At 37.6% G+C, this 24,152-nt stretch overlaps 2 protein-coding genes across 2 annotated transcripts; one reads left to right on the top strand and one right to left on the bottom strand.

Moving 5' to 3' along the window:
• Positions 1-365: 365 nt before the first annotated feature.
• Positions 366-3,984, bottom strand: LOC134668863 (centrosomal protein of 135 kDa-like). Its single transcript, XM_063526337.1, has 2 exons — positions 730-3,984; positions 366-653 (listed from the first exon to the last, which is right to left on the bottom strand). Exons 1-2 carry the CDS (start codon positions 3,835-3,837, stop codon positions 510-512), a joined length of 3,252 nt encoding a protein of 1,083 aa, XP_063382407.1. The 5' UTR covers positions 3,838-3,984; the 3' UTR covers positions 366-509.
• A 249-nt stretch (positions 3,985-4,233) lies between these two features.
• On the top strand, positions 4,234-23,451 carry LOC134668865 (RAB11-binding protein RELCH homolog). The gene is made up of 16 exons (XM_063526340.1): positions 4,234-4,637; positions 4,775-4,945; positions 5,039-5,199; positions 6,626-6,844; positions 7,307-7,617; positions 8,104-8,286; positions 8,765-8,927; positions 10,150-10,315; positions 11,996-12,367; positions 13,186-13,531; positions 13,985-14,269; positions 15,719-15,837; positions 16,772-16,913; positions 17,939-18,147; positions 19,121-19,247; positions 20,220-23,451. Exons 1-16 carry the CDS (start codon positions 4,409-4,411, stop codon positions 20,434-20,436), a joined length of 3,420 nt encoding a protein of 1,139 aa, XP_063382410.1. The 5' UTR covers positions 4,234-4,408; the 3' UTR covers positions 20,437-23,451.
• The last annotated feature ends 701 nt before the right edge of the window (positions 23,452-24,152 follow it).

Consider the following 24,152-nt stretch of genomic DNA (forward strand, 5'->3'; position numbering starts at 1 on the left):
TTTCGCTCTTATTGCGTGGACATAAAGCTTTTTCCTATCGGCTTTTGGCGAATGCGCGTCGATATATCTGGGGAGACCCTAATCCATCCGTTAATAGCATTCACTTTTAACAATTTTTGGACTGAAATATCTATAGAGATAACTACGGCCCTACTTAACTAAAAGGGGGGCCTGGACCTTAATGTAGTCCTTTTGAATGTTAAAAGCAGAGTACTCGCACCTGTCACTTCTACCTGAAACCCTTTCACAAAGGTCTATAATGAATGAACTTTTTGTTGTTAGAACATAAAAGCTAGTGTTCTCATTTAGTTACCTAGCAATGTATTGTATAGAGGTTTTGGTTTAGGTAAAGTAACTTTTTCATATTTATCCATTGGTAATAAATAAAATTTATTTAATACAATACAGTTTTCTTTTAGAAATGCAACTAAACCTAATTCATAACATAATTGTTAAATAGACAATTAACAATTAATAAATAACAACAGATAATAAGCTAATAATTGATTTTATAAAGTACTTCCATGGGAGTACTTTGAAAATCTTTTATGTACTTCATGAAAACGTGTGCTGTCTTCATCCTCCTCATGGCTGACCTCATGTATTGTTTCTTCCAACATAAGAGGTAGCTCCAATTCTCGAGTCAATGTAGACTGTAAAAAAGGAAAACAAATTAATATCAAAACTTTCTATTGTTAACAAGACAGTATTATAATTTGAACAACTTACATCGTGAATTTCAGTTTCTACGCGGCTTAGTCTATTAATTCTGTCCTGCAATGATTTTGTTTCAGCTGTAGCATCCTGCAGAGCCAATTTCAGCTCCACCACTTCTCTCCTTGCATTTGCCAGTAACTTTTCAGTTGTTTCTAAGTTGTCTTTTACATCATGTTTCTCTTCCTCTAATCTTGCCTTTGCTTTTGAAAGACTCCTTATTTTATTTTCGTAAAGTTGCAGTTCTGAGTCAGTGTCGTTCAAGCCATGTGTGACTTGACTTGATTCTTTTTGGAGATTGTTACACATCTGCTTCAGGTATGACACATTCTGTTCAAGAAGAGCTTTTTCCTCGGTAACTAACTTTACCTCATTTTCTAGGGCAGTAATCCTACAAGTCATTGTTGCAATCTTTGCTGTTTGGGCGTCAATAGTGTTATCTTTATCCACCAGTCTTTCTTCTAGAGCCTGTATTTTGCTAATATATGTTTGTAACTGTAGTGATTTTGAAGCAGATTCACTCTCCAAAGAGTGATTTGTATTTTCTAATATATTTGCTTCAACAGACAAACTCGCAAAGTGTTCTAACATATCAGATCTTTCAGCTTCTTTTTGTGAGAGCATTTCTTCAATTCGCCTGACTTCTGCTACATAGTGCTGTAATTGTTGTTTAAGACCATCTACTTCTCTTCTAGATTTTTCATATTCAATTTTATTTAATTTCAAGTTTCCATTTGCCTCTGCCAAACTATTTTGCAAATGTTTATTTTCCATGACAGCATTATCATATTGCTGATTCAAGCGTAAAATTTCCCCATTTAGGAATTGAATTTGTGTTTCAAAATCTACCAATTTGTGTTCTGATATTTTGTTAAGGTTTAGTCTTCTTTTTAGTTCAGTGAGTTCCTCTTCCAATTTATTTATCTCATGGCTCTGAGATTTAACTTTCTGTTCAAGAACACTTACAGCTTCAGTCTTGTGATCCAATTCTAAAACTAATTTATCTCTATCTTGATCAATCTTTTTTAAATTCTCCATTAACTTTGCTTTATCATGGTTCAGAGAAGTTATTTCAGATTGCAAATCATTACATTTCCTTTGTAATGATTCAATTGTGTCTTTAGATAGGCTTAGTTTCTTCTGAGTACAAAATAACTCACTTTGGACTTCATTACTGCTTCTTTCAGTTTCCATTTGAATATTTTTAATTTGATTAGCCAATGTCTTCTCCTTTATAACATCAGATTGCATTCTTTTTATTTGCTCTTTTAAGAAGTTGCATTCTTCTCTGAGGCGGTCAGCAGATGCCTTACCTGTCCGGTGTGTCATTTTATAAGAACTATTTTCTTCCTGTAACTGTTCTATTTCTCTGTGCTTCAGAGTTAAATCTCGTTTTAACTTTTCAACTAAATCTGTAGATTCTTTGTACAAAGATATATATTCTTCCTTATCTTTTCTTAAGATATTGTTACTCTCCCTTAACCTGTCAACTTCATCTTGAAGCTTTAATATATCACGTTTTGTGTATTCATCTCCTGTATTGTATTGTGCCAAATTCATACTTTTATATTGACTCAATTGACTGCTTAATGAAATGTTTTCCTTAGAAAGTTCTGCATTTTCAGCATTAAGTTGACTAATTACATCTTTATAATTTTGTTTATTACCTTCATCTTGCATAGCAGACTTGGCTTTAAGTTCTTCATTTTCTTTTTGCAACATTAGTATTCTTTGTTGGCTCTCACATAATTGATTATGGAGACTTTTAATGCGAGCACTATCTGAAGGAATATGAGTTCTTGGGCTATTATTTTTATCGTTACAATTAGATAAATGTTTGTTAAACATAGTTGTTGTTTCAGTTAATTGTTCTTTCAGTTTTGCCATGCATTTCTCATATTTTTTTCTTTCTTCCTCTAGAATTTTAAGTAATTCATCTTTAGTTGGGCATTTACTTTTAGCACTGAGTCCTCTTTCAGAATTTGTGTTACTGTTAGAAGCAAAAGATACAATTTTATCTTGTAAAGTTTTATTTAAGTCAGTTAGATCTGTCACTTTCTGTTGCAGATTCTCCTTCTCTCTCAGGGCATTATTCAAGTCTAGTTGAAGTCTATCTAGTTTAGGTGATTGAGAAATTTCATTCATAAGTTCTAAGTTTTTCTTAACCAGATCTTCGACTTTAGCTTGTAACAAACTCATCTCTTTTGCCATGGTAGCCATTCTTTTATTACAATCATCTTCTACAGTCAAAGCTAAAGAGTCCATTTTTTTCAATTCATCATGTAAAGTCTTATTCCTGTCAGCAAGATTTAATGCCCGTTTCATAGCCTCATGTTGTTTTTCTAAGCCATCTGTTACTTGTTTTCTCAGAACATCATTTTCAGCAGCTATATTTTGTAGCTGCCGGTGTAGCTCTTGAACTTTTTTATCAGTATGTGAATTGCAAACATCTCTGCTAACAGCTTTAAGAGGCCTTCCACCTTCAAGAAGGATATTCAGCCTTATAATCTCATTATCCCTGTGTTCAATTTGACTTTTCAAAAGTGATATTTCATCAAAATAGGCTGCATTATATTCTTCCAGACTTTGTATCTTCTTTGTCAACTCTGTGATATCACTAGCTGCACCAGTCAACTTATTGTCATTGCAAAAGCACAATCTAGCAACATTATCATCTCCACAATCTTTCCTTCTGCTTTTATTGCGGCTGCTTTGGGTGCTAACACACAGCCCTCTGAGGCTCAGGTCCCTAAGATCATGTTGCAACTTACTTATCAATGATTCCTTCTTTGTAAGCTCATCTGACAATGTTTTAATTTTTCTTTTACTGTCTTTAGACAACCTCAAATAGTCGTCTTTTAATTTGATGTTTTCTTTGTGTAATTGATTATTTTCTTGAATGAGCTTTGCATTGTCACATTTGTAAGGTTCAGCTTCCAGCATCAATGAGTCCCGTTGCATGAGAGCTTCTTTTGAAAGATCCATGTAATGTTGTAAACTCCTTGTAGTCTGAAGCAGATCTGCGAGCACACATTCTACCAGAGGAACTGCCTCCAAAGGCAAAGAATTATTATATCCCAATTCTTCTAGTTTTCGCTTTAGATTAAAGTAATCTTCAGCCATTTTTAATTTTAAAGATAATATATCGTTTTTTTTTAACAAACCGTCACATTACACAATGAAAGGAACGAAAATTTAGCTTAAAGAGATAAATAAACGTAACATAACGGTCCATAAAAAGCAACCAACTTTTAATTTGTTTGCATTTTGTATTCGAATTCGATGGTGACATTGACAGCTTAAAACCATAGACAATAATTATTTACTGCAAACTTGCTACAAGCCGTTCGAGCCACACACTCAGCCCACACCAAACGCTGCTGGCGCTTATTTTGGGTGTATAGCGCCATAAAGTGACGGCTAATGTCTTATCATTCATTCTTGACATTTTTAATTTGAGTTTAATGTTTAATCTGTTTTTCATTTCATTCATATGATCTGTCACTTTTGAGTACTTTTGAGAAAAATGCCTTGAGTTGTTCTTATTCTTATTTATTTTCCAAAGTTCAATTTCATGAATATTACGTTTTGTTTATTAACTTAATAAGTACGAAATGAGATGAATTATCAGGGTACATCAAACAGTTTTGTAAAATTTTCTCTAGATAGCGATTAATAAGTGAAATAATAAATCATGAATCCATATAAGGATTTGGAAGAAAGTTCTTTCACCGCCGCTCCTCACCTGACCTACGAAGATATAGCCACAAAATTGCTGAAAGATCACTATTTTTTAACGGCTCTAGAGCTGCATACGGAGCTTGTAGAAAGCGGTAAAGAATTGCCGCAATTAAGGGAATTTTTTTCTAATCCAGGAAACTTCGAACAACATGTTTCCAGAGCTTCAGAGTTTGTTTCTATGCGTAAGTAAAAATAGCTTATAAAGCAGTAAAACAAAGTCAATATTTCTTGTTAATCATTATATTATGACTAAAAAGGCTTAGATGAGCATCACTCAACAAAGATTTAGAAATACTTTAAACACGTTACTTTTACTTAGATCGTTCGCCCAGCCAGGCGACATTGGATTCCCTCGACACCGCGCGGTACTCCGAAGATGGCGGTGGGGACCGCGGTGGCAGTGGGGGTGATGTGGCTGTCTTGGAATTTGAATTGAGGAAAGCAAAGGAAACCATTCATGCATTAAGAGCTAATCTTACTCAATTTGCTGGTAAGTTAGTCTAGTGAACTTAAATTTATGATAAACATTAGTAAAAAAAACCATTACCAAAGACAATTAAAACTTTTTTAAATTCTTTTGTAGATGGTGAATCAGGACTAGACAAAAACTCAAAGGATCCATTTAACAAGCGCTCCCTGAAACCCCATGAGCGCAGAGCCCTCAACTTCCTCATTAATGAGTACCTGCTGCTCCAGGACTACAAGCTCACCTCCATCACATTTTCTGATGAAAATCCTGATCAGGTGAGTCACGAGAGTAAGGTATAAATTGAGTTTAACTGCAATGAGAGAATGGGTCAACAAAAATAAATTGGATTTTTCAAATTCAAATTCAAAATATACTTTATTCATGTAGGCCTAGCAACAAGCTCTTATGAATTGTAATCGGATTTAAACTGTTTACATGAAAATTATTAAGGCACTTTAAATAAATAAAAAATTAAAACAAATAGTAAGATCATCAGTAAAGCATTGCCCTCTTTGTAATACAACATAGAAAGAAATAGTAAAAGTATACAAAATTTTGATTTATAACAACTATATTTCCCTTTGACTTGTATTGAAAAGCAGATGCTAGTTTCATAAATTATAACATATGTGCATAGACTGTTGTGATTTAAAGTTTAAGTGAATGAAACTAAACCTTATACACATATGCAGTAAGATATGAATTGGAATACAATTTCCTCATTATCACCTGTTGGTTAGCCTTGTTGGAGTTTATCCAATGTTGACTCACTATTGAATTGTTCATGCATATTTTGTTTAGATGTTTAGTTTACATTCGAAAACATCAGGTTTATACTTCTTTATAGGTTTTATGTTTCATGCATAACATAAGGCTCACAATGGAATCAGAAGATTATTTTTATATCCCAGGCAGATATGATATACCGGGTGTGGCCTGTAACACGAGCAAATAATTAAAACAGATTGTACTCCTCAAACGGTGACACTTTTGTTCAACAACTTTTAAAAATTATGAAATATTTAGACTCCCTATTTTTCATACTAAATAAATGTTATATTCAATGGACGCCATCGCTACGCCATATCATTGTGATTGACGTTGCTTGTCAAGCCTTAAACATAACAAAATTCGCAATACATTGCGTCTTTGAATAACCTTTAAAGTGTATTATAAATCAAACTACAAGTTTTTTTTCAAAAGTCGCTGAACAAATGTTGATCAGTACCTATGATGAGTACAGCCTACAGTTAAATTTTTTGCTCATATTACAGACCCCACCCGGTATTTACTACATATTTTGTCAGCAATTTTAGTACAAAATTGTGACATCCCACGGGTGAAGGTACCTTATGGCGGTAGGCGCTTACGCTATTGTTAACGCCACTCTAATACTATTGCGGTGCTCTGCAACGTAAGCGCGAACCGCCATAAGGTACCTTTTCTCGTGGAACGTCACAATTGATCCAAAAGCAGGATGACTGGGTAGTAAATTTGCTAATTGTACTGTCATTTTGGTATCTGGAATATAAAAACAGCTTATCAATTCTATTTCATTCTAATTTGCATTATTATTGTTAATTGGCCATTGTCTATTAAGAAGTAAGTCAGGAAAATACTGAAACTGGCTATATAGTGTATTCCGTATAGATCTTAACTCTGACTGGCTAATATTTTAATCATATAACTTATGACTTGCAGGATTTCGAAGATTGGGACGACGTAGGTCTGAATATGCCGCGACCCTCGGGTCTGGTGTCCCTATTCTGGGGTAACTCTGCCATCAATGTCCCAAAGACAGATGCAAGTACAGAAACGGACTGGCAATATTCGAATATGGAATGCCAGACTGACTGTGATGACAATGTGTGTGTTAGTTGTCAGACATCATTTCAGAATGATACCGATTGGAATCATGAGGTGAGCTTCATTTTTTCCTTTTTGTTATGAGAAATGGGTTACATTGCCAGTCATTTTGTCATAATAAAGGCGTATTAGAATAAACCTTAAGCATTCGAACCACTAAGGGTCACTTGCACTATCCCACTAATCTGGTTTAACCGGTTAACCCCTAGTTAGTGTGATGGTGCAAGTGGGGCTAAGTGGCCTTAACACGAGTGCGCCGGCAGTATCTCGCGCGAGACGGGTTATCTAACTCAGGCGCGAGGAAATGTCGCGGCGCTATCGTGCTAAAGCTACGGGTCATTAGAACATTGCAATTAAAGGGCAAGTTGCAACAACTCTTATTAAACTAGAATCTACATATACATAAAACGAGAATTATGAGCATCTTCCGTGTAAGAACAAAAGCCCCTCATCACATTTAAATCTTACAGACATTACAGTGCTATTATCACCTTTACAAATTATATTCATTTTCAGATACTTATTCAAGCGGAAGAAATAGAACTCCTCAAGCAAAAAATCATACTACTAGAAACAGAAAAGTTAAACTTTCAGAAATTATACGATGCCGCCATAGTTAGTCTGAACTCCTTAACCAGTCCAGCCTCAGAGAGCAAAGGTCTAGACCTCCACATGCCAGAAGAGAAGATGAGCCAGGTTATTGAAACAATTGAAAGTAGGCCTCTGCCCTGCACGGCAACGGAGAACCATTATGGCAGTGGGCAGTCTACCCACAGTGCTACTCCGGACCAGTTTGAAATGATTGACAGTGAGAAGAACAGTGCAATGTAAGTACTTTTATACATTTACAAAGCATTTTCGGGGTCTCTATTGTTTCTCATAAATTTTTAAGTCATAATGTATTGTATGCACACATTTTCGTTAGTCATAATATGGTTTATCTCAGAAACGCGTAATATTTTCAAGATTGCCATAAAACAAACCTAACCTACGAAAATCCTGAAAAGTTAACGGTTTCAGAATTATGACTAATGATAATCTGACAATCATTACATTATGACTTTCAATAATTATGTCAAACAAAGGGACCCCAGCATTTTCGCTCTACACCAGGTAAAACCAAGCTATTGGCTGTGACGTAGAACTAGGAATGTATCATTAGCAGTTAGTAGTAACATGGAATACGTTATCAGATTTTTATTTTAGTTTCAAATGACAGTTACTAGTGTTACTATGTGTATACGTGATGGGATCAGTATAGCTAAAATATCAGCTTTGTATATTGTTACTGAATCTAGTTTCCTTGTTAACAGAGTAAGAAAAGAAGGCTCAAACACCAGCTCATTCGAGCCAGCGCTACTCGGTGACGTCACAAGCCGGGGCTCGCCAACGCACGGGAGCGTCACGACACTCGATGACACGTTAAGTATGAATGACACGGCCGAGTGGACCCGCGTGCACTACGACTACGACTGCAAGGAGATGTGGATCGACAGGTCAGTGCCGACAACGCACCCCGGTGTCACGACTCTAAGCGCCCCTTGCACCATCCTACTAACCTGGGGTTAAACCGTTAACCCAGTGTCAAATTGTACTTGATAGCCATGGTACTTGGTACATGGTACATGGTATGGCACCATTCACTAACCCTGGGTTAACCTGTTAAACCTGGAGTTTTAACAGGTTAACCCAGGGTTGGTGAATGTCCAGTCCTTGCTTTGTCTAACGTATTTGTATCATGAATTTCAAGTTTAAAATTCAAACAAGATGTAGTGCATAATTATTTTCCATCGTATTTTCACGGAAACGTACGAACGTGTCTTGCAATTTCAGTCAGTCTCGGTACAAAAGGTACCGAGGTCGACTGAAGTAGCTTGACAAATACGAACGTTTCCGTGATAATACGATGGAAAATAATTATCAAGCAATCCTCGCTTTTGCAGACATAACATTATGGTTTATTTTTCTCTCCAGCGGTCTACCGAACACCCTAAAGCTGTCTTTAATAAACTGGTGCAGCGAGACTCTGAGCCTGAACGAGCCTCTGACGAACGAGTTGTTGGCCGAGCTGGTGAACAGCGACAAACCGGTCACGCTGACGGAACTGCTCACGTTGGTCGCTGATACGATGCCTAAGGTATGTATTCAAAGGCTTTAAAAATACCGGACAAGTGCGAGTCAGACTCGCCCACCGAGGGTTCCGTACTTTTTAGTATCTGTTGTGATAGCGGCAACAGAAATACATCATCTGTGAAATTTTCAATTGTCTAGATATCTGTTCATGAGATACAACCTGGTGGCAGACAGACAGACGGACATAGTGGCAACAATTAAAGAGGGGTGCGAAATCGCCTTAGGAAGGTTTTACTAAGGTCCTATAACTTTTCAGTTCCGAAGTAATTTTAGGAATATCCTGTATAGCAGTTTATTTACTAGCTTAGGCAAAAAAATGCCAAAACGAAAACCCCTGCAAAATATTCAGCGGCAGGAAAACCTGCCTGAGCTGTAAAAACGGCTGATTTGTTTAGGGTTAAATAAAGTGATTATGTTCTCATTATTCGGAAAAGTGAAGCCGAGGCCACAAGGTAACAATGCGTGTTATTAATTGCATGTAATCATTGTAAAATTAGCAATAGCAGAATACGTGTTAGGTTACGAGATAATATGCATATGCAACGTTGTTGTGCATTGTGTACGTGTGTGTACCTACGTAAGGTCATAACATGTTCGTTCTAAAGTTGCAAGCTCTGCATACTTGTTGATTTAGGAATTGAAATTAATAAATTCTTGATTATGAATCCACTTGGCATTTAGTTGGTAATGATGAGAGTAACAATTGTAAAAGTCATCATTATAAATCAAAACATAAGTTCAGTAAAGTCGCAGACATTGTCACGGGCATTCAAATCCTCTCTCACACCATTCCATACTAACGCGGTGCTATGTGACGTCACATGGTGACGAGAAGTACTAACTTGCGAAATATTGCGTTTGCTGATAATGTAAAAAAAAAATTTTCAAATTTTTTTTTTTTTTTTTGCTTTTGTTTAAGTGACGTTTTTTGAATTAATATTAGAAGATAAGATAACAAAATAGCTTCAAATGTTATTCCACTTTTTTTTCTCTTTATCCTTTCATATCGCGGATCCACGTTAGGACAATTAAGCTATAATTAATTAGAATTCAATACTTACTGCAAGGATAGCTATTATGTTATTGAATATTTGCTGATCCACGTTCCATAAGAGAGGTTAAATACATATTACGTTTAATTTTGTATCAAATGCTTATTTACAATAAATTAAACTGATATATTAGGTATAAAATGCAACATGTGACAACTACCCTATTTCTGTCAGGTGCTACCTCACACGCTAGTGGCTCGCCGTTGCGAAGCGGCAGCGTTACTGGCGAGCTGCGCGGCGCTCCTCCCGCCAGGAGACACGAGGCGCGCCCGCACCCTGCAGACTCTGCTCACGCTAGTGAAGAAACCTGAACCGGCGGATACCCGTGCTATTTGTGAAGGTAGTTTTTTTTTATATTTCGTCCGCAAACACTCACACAAACGTGCACAATCCGGTGAACGAAACTACCAACGGTGGACAAAAGGCCCAAAAGGATTCACATCAACGTAGCCGGGTTAGCTGCTGCAAGGTACCGAACCCGCACGATGACATCCGGCAGTACGGCCCGAAAGGAGTCAATAGGCATGTTGACATGAATCGCGAATATATAACATGTTATATTTTTACCATAGCAGGGAATATAAGAACGCTGAAAATCATATTTTGCAAGTGTAAATCATATTAGTCGTCAAACCTGACCGTAATCCATACGACACCGCCAAAGAGTTTGGATGTTCAAAAACTGTATGTATTTTTTATTTCGACAATAGACATTTATTACGTACAAAAAATATGATTACATGATATAAATGTTATAGCTGGTCAAGCAAATCTTGTCAGTTAAAAAAGGCGCGAAATTCAAATTTTCTATGGGACGATAACCCATCGCGCCGCAAGTAACAATAACATTCAAGTCAAAATTCGTAACTGCAACGTAAGTATCATGTAACAAATATTTGTTTTATACTCTAGGGCCTAGAGTATAAAACAAATATTTGTTACATGATGTACTGTGTAAAAGAACAACAATCAAGACCCTAGACTCTAGGGTCTTGATTGTTGTTCTTTTACACAGGCACTGCATAAGACATGTAAAACTTGTTATTCATTATTTTAGCTTATATATTTACGTAATACTGATCTTTCATAAAGAGAGATAAATTAAATACTACAGCTTTTGATCTACGCTAGGACTGACATTTTGGCAGCAGTTTGTTTATTTATCTGTTCGTGACGTCACGTTACAGCTTGGAGCGTTTAGGCTCAAACTTTAAACACTAAACTAATTAAGCTCTATTTAGTATTTAAAATTAATGTATAAAAAATTTAAATATTTGTTTTGTAATAATTACGTGTCTATCTATAAAATGAATACAGTTCTAAAAACTGGTCAACATGCCTATAGTTTACCACGACAGCTAAAAACAGGCTGGTTGTGATCGCAAGCTTTGTAATCTTATTGCAAGCTTTGTAAAAATTTAATATAACTTCTGCACAACAACTTCAAATCCCTTAAAAGATTCACTCTGGCCCGGTCCCGTTGGTACCTAACCCGTTTGATAGTCATTGGACGAAGCTTGAGCTAACGATGTATCACTATAGTTCGTTTTTTTAGCATTAGAAAGAACTTGGAAGAAGGTAAGCGATTTTGGCATGTCTTTTAATTGAAAAACGCTTATTAAAAATCAGTAACTATCATTTATGAAAACAGAAGAATATAAATGATTGTATCAGATTCATAATTGTTACATATTTGCCCTAACTTATTTTTAAAATGTGTTTTTAGAAGACACATCAAGATTGTTTACCTTATTTCTAATGCTGAAAAAAACGAACTATACATCTTATAAAACAAAGTCCCCCGCCGCGCCTGTCTGTTTGTGTGTATGTATATTCGCGATGAACTCAAAAACTACTGAATGACTGACTGAACGGATTTTCATGCGGTTTTCACCTATCTATCTATAGAGTGATTCTTGAGGAAGGTTTACGTGTATTTGTTAATCCGTGCGAAGCCGGGACGGGTCGCTATTACTAATAAAGTTGCCCGCTTGCTCACATGTTTATTTTTAATTTTCAGCTTCATGTCTCATAGTGAAATGGGGCGGCGCAGGCGAGGTCCTATCATCCATCGCCGAACTCCTCGCCTCACGGTCCACCGAGCGCCGTATCCTAGCCAGCCAAATATGCGTAGCCATAGCACCATACGTACCCATAGAGCTATGCACTTCTTTACTACTCAGCCTAGTCACATTAATGTGTGAATCTAGTGAACCAGAAATAAGAAGTATTGGGCTGAAGTCGGCTTGTTTAATATGTCCTGTGGCCGAGCATAAGTATGGACAGTTGGAGAATCTCATGTTTAGTTTTCTGAAGGACCCGGTCGATAAGAATGTTAAGGATGCTGTTAGAATATTTGTTCCGTTGTTGGCGAGGAGCGCTTTAGTTTCAGGTAAAAAATGTTACCCCCGTGTTACTCGTGTGTGTGTTAGAAATGGACCCGGGGGTATGTCCTTAAACTACGTCCAAGACCACTGGTGGACGGGCAGCAGCGTCCCTCAAATTCGGTGTACTCGACTGCGATCGCCAACCCGCCTGCCAAGCGTGGCGATTATGGCATTCACCCCCCAAAAAAGGGGGAGACCTATGTTCAGCAGTGGACGTCTTATGGCTGAGATGATGATGATGATGATGAAGAAATGTTATGTTTATGTTGTAAGCATAGATAAGCGATATTACAGATAAAATGATGATGTCAATTTTGAAATCAAAATTACAATATTTCTAGAAAAATGCCAACATGCTTATATGTACATAAGTAAACATTACCTACCACACCATGTCTCATGATTTGGCTTTATAAGAATTTAGCACATTACCAGGTGTGGCTCAATCCGCGATTCCGTCGCTTTGCAACAGGTAGCTAAAAGTACATCCGTTCCACACCAATTTTGGTGGCTAGCCATAAGCCGCGCGTGGCGCTATCGCCACCTAACGGCCATATCTGTCCTGATTGTAACAGACGCGTTTTGTTAGAGAGTGACTAGTACTATTATTTATACTGTGATATTACACAAAATGTATATCATTTATATAATTAATAAATTTAATAATTTATTTTCCCCAATTTGATCCCAAAACTGAAATTACCTGAATTTACTTTTTAATCTAATGAAATAGACAAAACTCGATTAAAATGGTGTTTTTCTACTTTAGTCAAATTCAAGTAATTCAATGTTACATGTCTATTAATTCTAATTTATTTTTCAGGCAAATTCTCAACGGAATTATGCACACGAATACTATCGAATTTAATAAAAGCGAGCAAAGAAAACGAATCAAAGAGTGTTATATTATATTTAGAAGTAATGAGAGTATTAGTATTATCGAAGCTGGCCTACGTAGTGAATGTACAAATCGTTAGAGAAGTTACCCCTATCTGTGATACGAGTGTTATGTTACAAGATGTGTTGCTTGAGAGTGAGCAGGACAGCTTTATGGATCTGCAGTGCTATTTCACGGAGAATGTGGACGCCAAAGGATTGTTGGTCGGGATGAATAGTTTATTGTTGAAGAAGGATGCGAGATGGGCGGAGTTGAATTGGTTTATTGATATGTAAGTTTGTTTTTGACAATATATATTTGTTATTTTGGTACTATCCGACAATAAAGAGTAAAATTAAACTGAGGGCGCCACGAAGCATAAGCAACACTGCATTCACTTAGTGTGAAAAAAAAAATGCAAAATTTAAAAATGTTTATTGTGTTAAACATTACAATTTGAATACAATTAGATTTGAGTCCTCCTTGTAAGTATATGTATACCTGTATAATATAAGACGTTTGATATTGCCAGGTATTAAATAGTTTAGTTCTCTTTATTAAATTTTTCTACAGTTTATTATCGGACTGTACACTTAGATTATTTCTTCCCTACGCTGTATTGACACAAAATTGTTTACCGAGTTACAAGATTTAGAAGTTTGCTATTCGTATTTTATTGCCCCTCTTTAGCTTCGGCTTGCATTACCTACCTCGAACTGCTCATAAAATACATATTTTTTTTCAGTGTTAAACAAATTTTAGAAATAGCAACGAACGGCAAAGCGCTGAACCACCCCACGATATACGAGCTCCTAATATCGCTATTCAACAGTTACGTAGACAATTTCGGCGCTCAGTTCACACTTAGCATACTCACGCCTATATTCATGGACATCATAATGGATTTGGAGCAGAGAATGGAGAAGCTTCATAGTGTGAACGTGGAGTATACTGTGGTTGTGGGTGTGTACCTAGTGGCCGTGTTACCAGCGCAAGGGGATATGGGACAGCAGGCGGAGTTCCTACAGAAGTAAGTTTAGGTATATCTAGAGATAGAATAATGCTCAAGATATTGTGGCTCATTGCAAATAACAAGTGAAACGTTTCATCATCATCTCAGCCATAAGACGTCCACTGCTGAACATAGGCCTCCCCCTTGTAACAAGTGAAACGTTTAACCCATATGTTTTTATTTATTGGCGGACTTAATGCCAAATGGCATTCTCTACCAGTCAACCATAGGGCCAAACAGAGATATCTACACAGAGAAAAATATACCTATAGAGTAAATTAAAAAAAAAGCAAACTATACATATAAACTACATAAATAAATAAAATATATATAAACTACCACATATTTATACAATACATATATACTATAAATATAATAATGATGAATATTATTCGAACTTCGTGTTTTTCTCGTATAGATTCTCTTCTTTGGGAGACGGGTATAAATGTAGCTCGGACCTTTGACCCTTTGATCGTCAAAAATGTAAACTAACGCTCGCAGCAATAGCTCTATATCAACCTTTGTGCATTTCGGCAAGGTTCACAATGACGCGTGCATTTGATAGTCGTGGTGTTCAAAGGGTTAAACGAGTCGATTGACACTTTAAAATTGGCTCTGTAGTGTCGATACTATAGTGAACACACGTAATAAGGAGACATACATATCCGTACTTCATATACCGGGTGTGGCCTGTAATATGAGCAAAAAATTAAACTGTAGGCTGTACTCTTCATACTGACCAACATTTGTTCAGCGACTTTTAAAAATAACTTGTGGTTTGATTTTTAATACACTTTAAAGTTTATTCTAAGACGCAATGTATTGCGAATTTTGTTATGTTTAAGGCGTGACAAGCAACGTCAATCACAATGATATGGCGTGGCGATGGCGTCCATTGAAGATAATATTTATTTTGTATGAAAAATAGGGAGTCTAAATAATTCATAATGTTTAAAAGTTGTTGAACAAAAGTGTCACCCTTTGAGGAGTACAATCTATGTTTTAATTATTTGCTCGTGTTACAGGCCACACCCGGTATACACTGGTAAAATCATAAGGGGTGTCGTAGTCTAGAAAAAAAATGTAATTACTTTGAGGCACATTCAATCCAGATATTTTTTAACATAAAAGAACATTTTGAGAATGTCTGTCATTTACAAAATACTAGCTAAAAAAAAATAAAAAATGAGTATGATGTTCTAATATCTATAGTTCGTTTTTTTAGCATTAGAAAGAACTTCGCAGAAGTAAGCTTGTGGTTCCAAATCCGGCACTTTTAGCGGTAATAATTTGAAGTAAATTATATCTATTGACCGTGCTACATTAGATAATTTAATAATTATTAACAATTAAAGAGCCTGATAAAAACTGCACGCTTACTTCTGTGGAGTTCTTTCTAATGCTAAAAAAAACGAACTATATGTGCTAATTAATTGTTTACTAAATGTATGACTGTAAAATTTACAGGTGGATTGTGTACAGCAGTATCCGCGGGCTTCCAGTAAAGATGTTCTCCATCCCCTTGAAGTGGACGGCGAAACACAGGCCGCTCCTGCTGGAGTCTTACTTACAACACCTTAGAGAATGTAAGTACCTTTAAAATAGATATATTTATAAGTCTTAGACTAGGCATATTGACTAATAGGTTTATTCTTTCAAATAAATTAATTACTTAATCACGATTCCTTATCTTATCCCGGATGATACCTCACATCACAGAGTTTTAAGTTTGTGAATTTAGAAGGAGCATTTCTCAAGCCAACTGAATGTAGAGCGCACACTGGGTCATAACCTAAGTGTGAATTACATTGCAAAGCAGTAAAGTATGAATTTTCTCAAATGATTTTTAGGCCTAAGACCCTCGGCTTACAACAAAGGCCATTGTTTCTTTTGAGCGAGCGGTGGGCTTCCGTGTTGGGCGCGTGCCAAAGCAACAATTTCGTTTAAAAAGCGGCTGTATCGAAGTGATTTTAAGGTTCAAAACATGTAACATGTTTTGGTGATGTAAGACAGTCGACCACCTCAATGCGGGCGAGTGTTCATATTATTACATAGATTTGAACCTTAAAACCACCACGATATAGCCACTTTTTAAACACCATTGTTGCTTTGGCACGCGCTCAACACGGTAGCCCACCGCTCGCACAAAAGAAACAATGGCTTTTGTTTAACAGATTAGGGTCCTAGGCGTAAAAATCATTTGAGAAAGTTCATACTATGTATATTTTATTGAATAATTTTACGGTTTAGACTCACTTGTTTTAATTTTAAGTCACTCGCGCGTCATGTCTCGGAGAGCCTAGGTACGCGTACACGATACACGGCCGTCGTGAACGCTGCTCGCACTGCTAGTGCTTGAGAAAGGAGACCTAGGCTCTCCGAAACATGCGCGAGTGACTTAAAACAAGTGAGTCTACACCGTAAAATTATTCAATGTCAGTATATCTCACACCAGTTAAAATTATATTTTTGAATATTTTATGTTTAATATGCTGATAATAACCAAGCCAATTATTCCAGTCACAGCCCACAGCAGCGCCGGCAGCCGAGTGTATATCAGTACATTATTAGCAGAGCTTCTCAGTGTATGTGACGTGGACGAGAGCAGCATCGAACGGCAGCTTATACCCGCTGTTATGGCGCTGCTCAACGATGACGATGCGTAAGTAATTTGTGTACTGTAAATATGCGGGCCTAACGTGAAAATGGAAATTAAAATTACGTTATCTGCGTCTCTATCGCTCAAATTCATAAGTAATAGAGAGGTAAATAACGAAATTCCGAATTTTCGCGGGAGGTATTCTGATTTTTCCATATCGCTGTTTACACTCTGAGGTCTGAGTCTGAGTCTTGAGGACAGAGCAGTGCGTAGAGACATTGTGTAGGTACGTAAACGACTTTCATCTCATGCTCCTGACGCCGCCCGAAGTTGCGGTCAGAAGCAATTCGGGCGCCAGTTAAAGAAGAAGGACTTTAAATAGGCAACTATGAGAAGGGCGTATCGATTTTTTCAGTTCAATTCCATCAGGTCATTTATAGTTATTAGAAGCTATTTAATTGCGTATTCGTCTTTGTTGTGGGTACATTAAATGCATGTATACACACGCAGGTAAGCATAAAGTGTTGGCACTAATTGGGTAGCACTTTATATTTTTGACGAAATAACAAAGCAACATTGTTGTACTATAGTTCGTTTTTTTTGGCATTAGAAAGAACTCCACAGAAGCAAGCGTGCAGTTATTATCAGGCTCGTTATTTGTTAATAATTATTGAATTATCTAATGTAGCATGGTCAATACATATAATTCACTTCAAATTATTACCGCTAAAAGTGCCGGATTTGGAACCACAAGCTTACTTCTGCGAAGTTCTTTCTAATGCTAAAAAAACGGACTATAATACTCCATCCGTTTCACACCAATTTTGGTGGCTAGCCATAAGCCTCGCGTGGCGCTGTCGCCACCTAGCGGCCATACCTGTCCTGATCGTAATAGACGCGTTTTGTTAGTGAGTGAGTCTTCTGTAGGTACCTAGCACTATTATTTATTCTGTGTCTATACATAAATTAATTTGTTTCACCCATAGTTCGCTTCAACGTGACGGAGACTCCTTTCAACCTGCACGTGGGGTGTTAGTTCTGGATCGTGTACGATTTATGTTGTACGATTAGCTTTTCTTCAATTTCAGATCGGTCCGAGAATCCGCCATCACATGTTGGGGCAGCGTAACCCGCGCCTGCCTCATCCACGGCTACACCAGCGAAGCCCAATGTTGGCCGCCCATGGAACACATTATATCAACTGGACGACTCTCGGTCAAAGAAGTGGCGAGAGCTGCTGAAGCGTTGGCGTTACTGGTGCTGCCTACTGCTGAGAACGCTGTCGTGTCTGAGAGAGGTAGATACACTAGTAACGTACGTTAGACAGAGTTGTAGATACCAGCGAAGCTTAATGTTGGCCGCCCGTGGAACACATTATATCAACTGGACGACTCTCGGTCAAAGAAGTGGCGAGGGCTGCTGAAGCGTTGGCGTTACTGGTGCTGCCTACTGCTGAGAACGCTGTCGTGTCTGAGAGAGGTAGACATAGTATAGTAACATGAAAGAAGAAGTGGTTCGATCAGGTTCTATGTAAGAACCTGATCGAACCATACGCCTGACGGTGACGAAAGAGATAGAAAGTTTTTGCTCGTGAACACCTTAAATATCGAGGATTAGGCTCTTATGCTTCCTTTCGACGGGCAGGTTCGGAAGATTTTGCGTGTCAAAACCACGGGCCGCAGGTCGAACCTAAGAGACCACTATCTTAGTTTAACCAATCCGCTACTGGTTTTTGACCAGTATGTATATTTCTGTGAAGTAAAAACGTCTTCAAAAATTATCCACGTGCCTTCTCTTTATCTCTTTATTTATCTTTCTTCTTAGGCTAGGTCATTTATAATATGAATATAAAAGTAAAATATAAAAACACTTACAAAAAAATTAAAAATACATATAAACACATTATAAAAAACCTAACCTAGGGTGCCGCCGACAGCGGGGCAGGGCCCAAGCTGCCGGTAGTCAGGGCCGCAGAGTGAGGAACCGACGTACTATACGCGCCGTGTCCAAAATTACTATTATTATTATTGTATGGCTTTATTGAAAACTTACAAAGATAACATGTGTACATCTTGGCGCATTCCCTGGCATCCGCAGTTATCGCGTACAGTTCTTTCATGCCTCCAGAAAAGCATCTCTTGGGGCATTCCTCCACGATGATTGATGATGATTGTCCACGTCCACATTGATGATGATTGTCTGATCTGGTGCGCCACAGTCGCAGTTTGTTGAGGGTTTATAGCCCCATTTATACTTACCTTTTTTTGCAGCGGTGTCCCTCCTATGCACACTGGCGGGGCTATGTACATCGCCGGAGGGGATCTGCGCGCTGACGCCGGGCCTGCAGCTCGCCGCACACCACGCCGCGCACCACCCCGCACTTCTACCAGCCTTAAGGTACAACATTAAACCTTATTGTCAGGGAATAAGGTCCACCTCGGATTATACTAACAGTTTGCCTAAATGGACGCTTGCCGGGCTGTTCTTTCACGCTTCTGATGCTCGGATACAATATTATAGACTTTATTGCGACGGGTTAAGGTCTACCTCGGTACACTAACAGTTGAAACAAATGCTGGTAGTTGGGTATACTGGGTATAGCTCCGATGAATGTTTGCGCACTAACGTCGGCCACGCGTGGCTCACTCTGTGATTTTGTCGCGTCGCTACAAGTACATGGTCACACCAGTTTTGGTGTCTAGCAGTAATAGTTGCCGCACACCTCTACGGAACGGACGCCGGCTCCCGCTTGCGCCACCTTGCGGTCATATCTGTCGTAATAGACGCGTTTTGTTAGAGTGAACGTTTCACGAGGCGTTTTGCCGAGCGCCTTGTGGAGCATCCTTGCCTCTGCCCCACGAACCAAGTATATCGACGCCAAACGCGACGAATTCGTATTGAGCGCCGGGACAGTTGTATTTGGTTACCGACTGAAAAAGTGTTTCTTCGCCGACCGTCTAATACCCTCGTCCTCAGCAGTGTTGGCCAAACGTTAATTGCATTAACCATTACCCATTATAAATTGAACCGTAAACCGCATCGGACGATTACAGTCTACGGTTCAATTTATGATGGTTAATGGCCAAAAATGGTCAATTGCATTAACGTTTCGGCCAACACTGGTGCTCAATACCCAACGACTGTGACATACCAAGGTATTTATAGGTTTCTGATTCAGAGATAGATTTGAAAGACATTGTCTCAGAAAGTTGTAAATTTGTTGAATTTACAACCTTCCCCCGCTGTACATACATGTAAGTATGTATATCGTCGCCTAGTATCCATGGTACAAGGTTTGCTTAATTCGGGGCTACGTCGATCTGTGTATGATATCCCCTAATATTTATTATAACCTCATTATCCTTCCAGAAAACTGGAAGAGATCGTCCAAACGCCCGGCTTCACCCAATACAAGCCGTCCATCGAGGTGCTCCTGCACAACGTGACGGGCGCGGCGCCGGAGCCGCCCCGCGAGCCCCCGCGCGGCTCCAACATGGCGGCCGCGCAGGAGGTAGGCCGCCGCGTCTCCATGATGTTCCAGCAGAAGACTAACATGATGCCGAATATATTCAAAAAGAAGACGTAAACAAAGGCAAAAATTTATACATAGCTGGCAATAAATCAAATGTTACGAACATATTTTGCAAAAAACGAGGTACAGGTTTACTCGGGTAATTCCGAATGTCGAAAACTGTCGGATAATTCCGAAAAGAGACTTTTATTATGATGGAATTAAGGGTGATTTTCATCTGAATTTCGGAATTATCCGACATTCGGTATTACCCGAATACACCTTACTATTTTTTTTTAGTAAAATAAAAACTTACATAACCGAGCGTTTCTTTTATTTTTTTGCCACTTTTATTTATTGTTAGCTTTTTCTCCACTTTTATTTTATTTCTACTCAGAATCACGAGCTCTTTCGATCCTAATGGGATAAAAAGTTTTTAAGGGCTTTTTTTCCTATTGTTGCCAGTTCCCTATACACTTTGTATGGCGGTAACAAAAAGGAAACTTTGAAAAATGTATGGAAATTTTAGGACACTTTTTCCTCCTATAAGGATGAAAAGGGCTCGCGATCCTAACTATAGTCCGTTTTTTTTTAGCATTAGAAAGAACTTCGCAGAAGTAAGCTTGTGGTTCCAAATCCGGCACTTTTAGCGGTAATAATTTGAAGTAAATTATATGTATTGACCATGCTACATTAGATAATTCAATAATTAATTACAATTAAAGAGCCTGATAAAAGCTGCACGCTTGCTTCTGTGGAGCTTTTTCTAATGCTAAAAAAAACGAACTATAGAAATAACACAAAAGTGGCAAAAAAGGTCACAATATATAAAATGGCAAAAAAATAAAAGAAATGCTCAACCCAGGCATACATCATTTTGAGTTCTTGAAATTTTAACTTTATCAATTAATTAAAATTCAATTTCGCATTCTCGCTACGGGAGTGTTAAACTCAAATAAAAAATAAAAGACGTTGATCCTCTCTAGATCATTATTGACATTATTGCTCTAATTATGTTGTATTATGATAGAGTCCGGCTAAGCTAACTTTGTACTAATTTGAACAGAACTAAGTGAGGGAGCGTCAATAAAAACGTCACAATTACATATAAATTTGGCATTAATGATAATATTGGCATTTCCACACTTTGTCATAAGCAAATCCCGTGCAGAGTTAGCTTAGTCCGACTCTAACTAGGGAAGTTATGTGATGTCTAATAGTAAGAACTAAACTCAGCACCACATAATAATCAATTCAATATTTATTTACTGTCTTCCAAAACTGTTGGGTTTTATAATATTATAATTTATTTAACCTTTTGTTCCATATTAGTATGTATTCAAATTTTTGAAAGTATTTTTTACGATTTGTGATTATTTGGGTCAAACAGAAAACTGTGTTACGTCTTTTCTGTAGACGTACACAAGAGTTAAGGGCTATAAAGGTTAATTTTCTTATTTAACCCTTATCAACGTGAAAAGATCCTCCTTTTATTTAGAGAACTATGATAATATAATTTCTTACATGCCCACAAGCTGTTAACTATTGCCCACAGGAGAAAAAATTTACAGTTCGCGCTAAAGCCCCATTTAGACGGTTCAAGAACTTGCATGCAATTTTCGTTACATTGCGGTATTTGGTCGATCGACTGAATTCATTGTTCTCTGTAGTTAGCAATGTATCGAATATTGCACGCAAGTTCTTGAACCGTCTAAATGGGGCTTAACACACTAATTTTCTCTCCTGTGGGCAATAGTTAACAGCTTGTGGGCATGTAGGTAATGATTTTATCATAGTTCTCTAAATAAAAGGAGGACCTTTCACGTGGATAAGGGTTAAATAAGAAAATTAACCTTTATAGCCCTTAACTCTTGTGTATGTCCACAGGAAAGACGTAACACTGTTTTCTGTTTGACCCATTTATTTTAAACGTATGGACTATTTCACAAACCTTGGCGGTACGGTATTCTCCTTATATTGTGAACATTATTATATTACAAAGTCTGTTCAATCATTAATGACAATAGCAGAGCAGTGGAACACCTATAGTTGGTCAAACAAATTTGTCAGTCAGTAGGAACCAGGAAAACTATACTCATCCTTTTTTTTGGGTGCTAGTACTAGTGTAAGACAAAGATAGTATGATTATCTCTGTCTATGATTGAAATGAGACGGTCCTTTGACAAACTAAACTTATCTTAACACCATAGTCTAATAAAACATGGTCTTCTCTTCCCAGAGTGACACAAGCTTACGTCACAATAACATGGCCGCTATATATAGCGCTATCGCATATTATCCGTGTCCGTCACTTTCTATCCCGCGGTGTTAAAAAGCGACAGTTATTTTATCACGTGTATAAAACCATCCATAGTACGCCGGCTGAATTAGAAAGAGTAAACAGCAATTTCAAAAACTTTATTAATTTCGACATATTATGTAATGTAAAAATATGGTTGCGAAAGCATGGTTCCACGTAAATAAAAGTATTTATTGTCACAAAAAGGCTTTATGTCTCTATCACTCTTCCATATTAGTGCGACAGTGACAGTTGCGTTTCGATCGCTACGGAGCGTAAGCGATTGGCATCTTGGCTACGCGGCCAGTTTACTCTTTGTAAGTCGTTCTTCACATTGTGTTCTGAAGGGCTACCGCGAAAACCGAAATTCGCAAATTGCGGGGATTTTTCTCTGTCACTCTAATTACGCCGTCATTGGAGTAAAAGAGAAAGATCCCCGCAATTTGCGAACTTCACCTTCTGGGCGAGCTCGCTCCATCGTAGGCCACGTCTACGCTTCGGCTAGTCTGTGGCCATGAGTAAGCCCATTCATAATAATAATAAAAAAACTTCGATTTTCGCGGTTATAGCCCTGAATGCAAGTGTAACTTTTACATAGTCTGTGTATGCATTCCAATTGGTTGTTTAGTTCCACAAAGTTAAATTTGGAATTATGTATTTTAGAGTATTTTACACCTTAGTTTATTTGTTGGTTGTGTGTACTTAAAGAGATGTGTTGTGTTAATTAGATTCTTATTTTTATCAGAGAGAGAGAGAGATTTTTCACACCATAATGTATCATTTGACACTAATATTTAATTATGTTAAGGCCCCAGTACACAATGGGCCATCGCCGGCCACTCCAAGGGACACAGCCTTGCAGTAGAATGAGATAGCAATATCACTTGCTCCCTCTAACGCATAAATGCGTCCCTTGGAGTGGCCGGCGATGGCCCATTGTGTACTGGGGCCTTTATAAAACTCTACTCGTGTCGTGTTAAATGTAGTACAAACAGTAAAATTTGAATAACAACAAAAAAAAATGTTTTACAATATGCAATAAGAATTTATTTCAGTCCACTTATGTTTGTTTTATGAGTTCAATATTTATTAAAGTTTTTATTTGCGTTATGTACTTAATTGACATGTAATTTTAAGATTTTATTAACTGTAGAGCACAAAGTAAACAAATAACATTAATCTTAACTTTAATGTATTGTACAGTGAAGTTGCATCCGAACTGTTTACTATTGTTGTTCAAATGTGCTCTAAGTGAAGTGCCTAAAATAGATTTAAACAGTATGTCCTAGCCACATAGTTGCGAATGAAGTTGTATCCAGACGAGACAAATTTTTCGCCAATCTGATGAAATTCTCCGATCGCACAGGGCCGTGCGGACGCAAATACCAATTTAATTCCCCCATCACATCAGCAGGTGCGGACACAAAAATGCCAATTTTCATAGTAGAATGCAAATTGGTGATTTAATTTGTGTACGTGTGGACGCTAGATG

The sequence above is a fragment of the Cydia fagiglandana genome, chromosome 11 (assembly GCF_963556715.1).
Source record: "Cydia fagiglandana chromosome 11, ilCydFagi1.1, whole genome shotgun sequence".
NCBI lineage: Eukaryota > Metazoa > Arthropoda > Insecta > Lepidoptera > Tortricidae > Cydia > Cydia fagiglandana.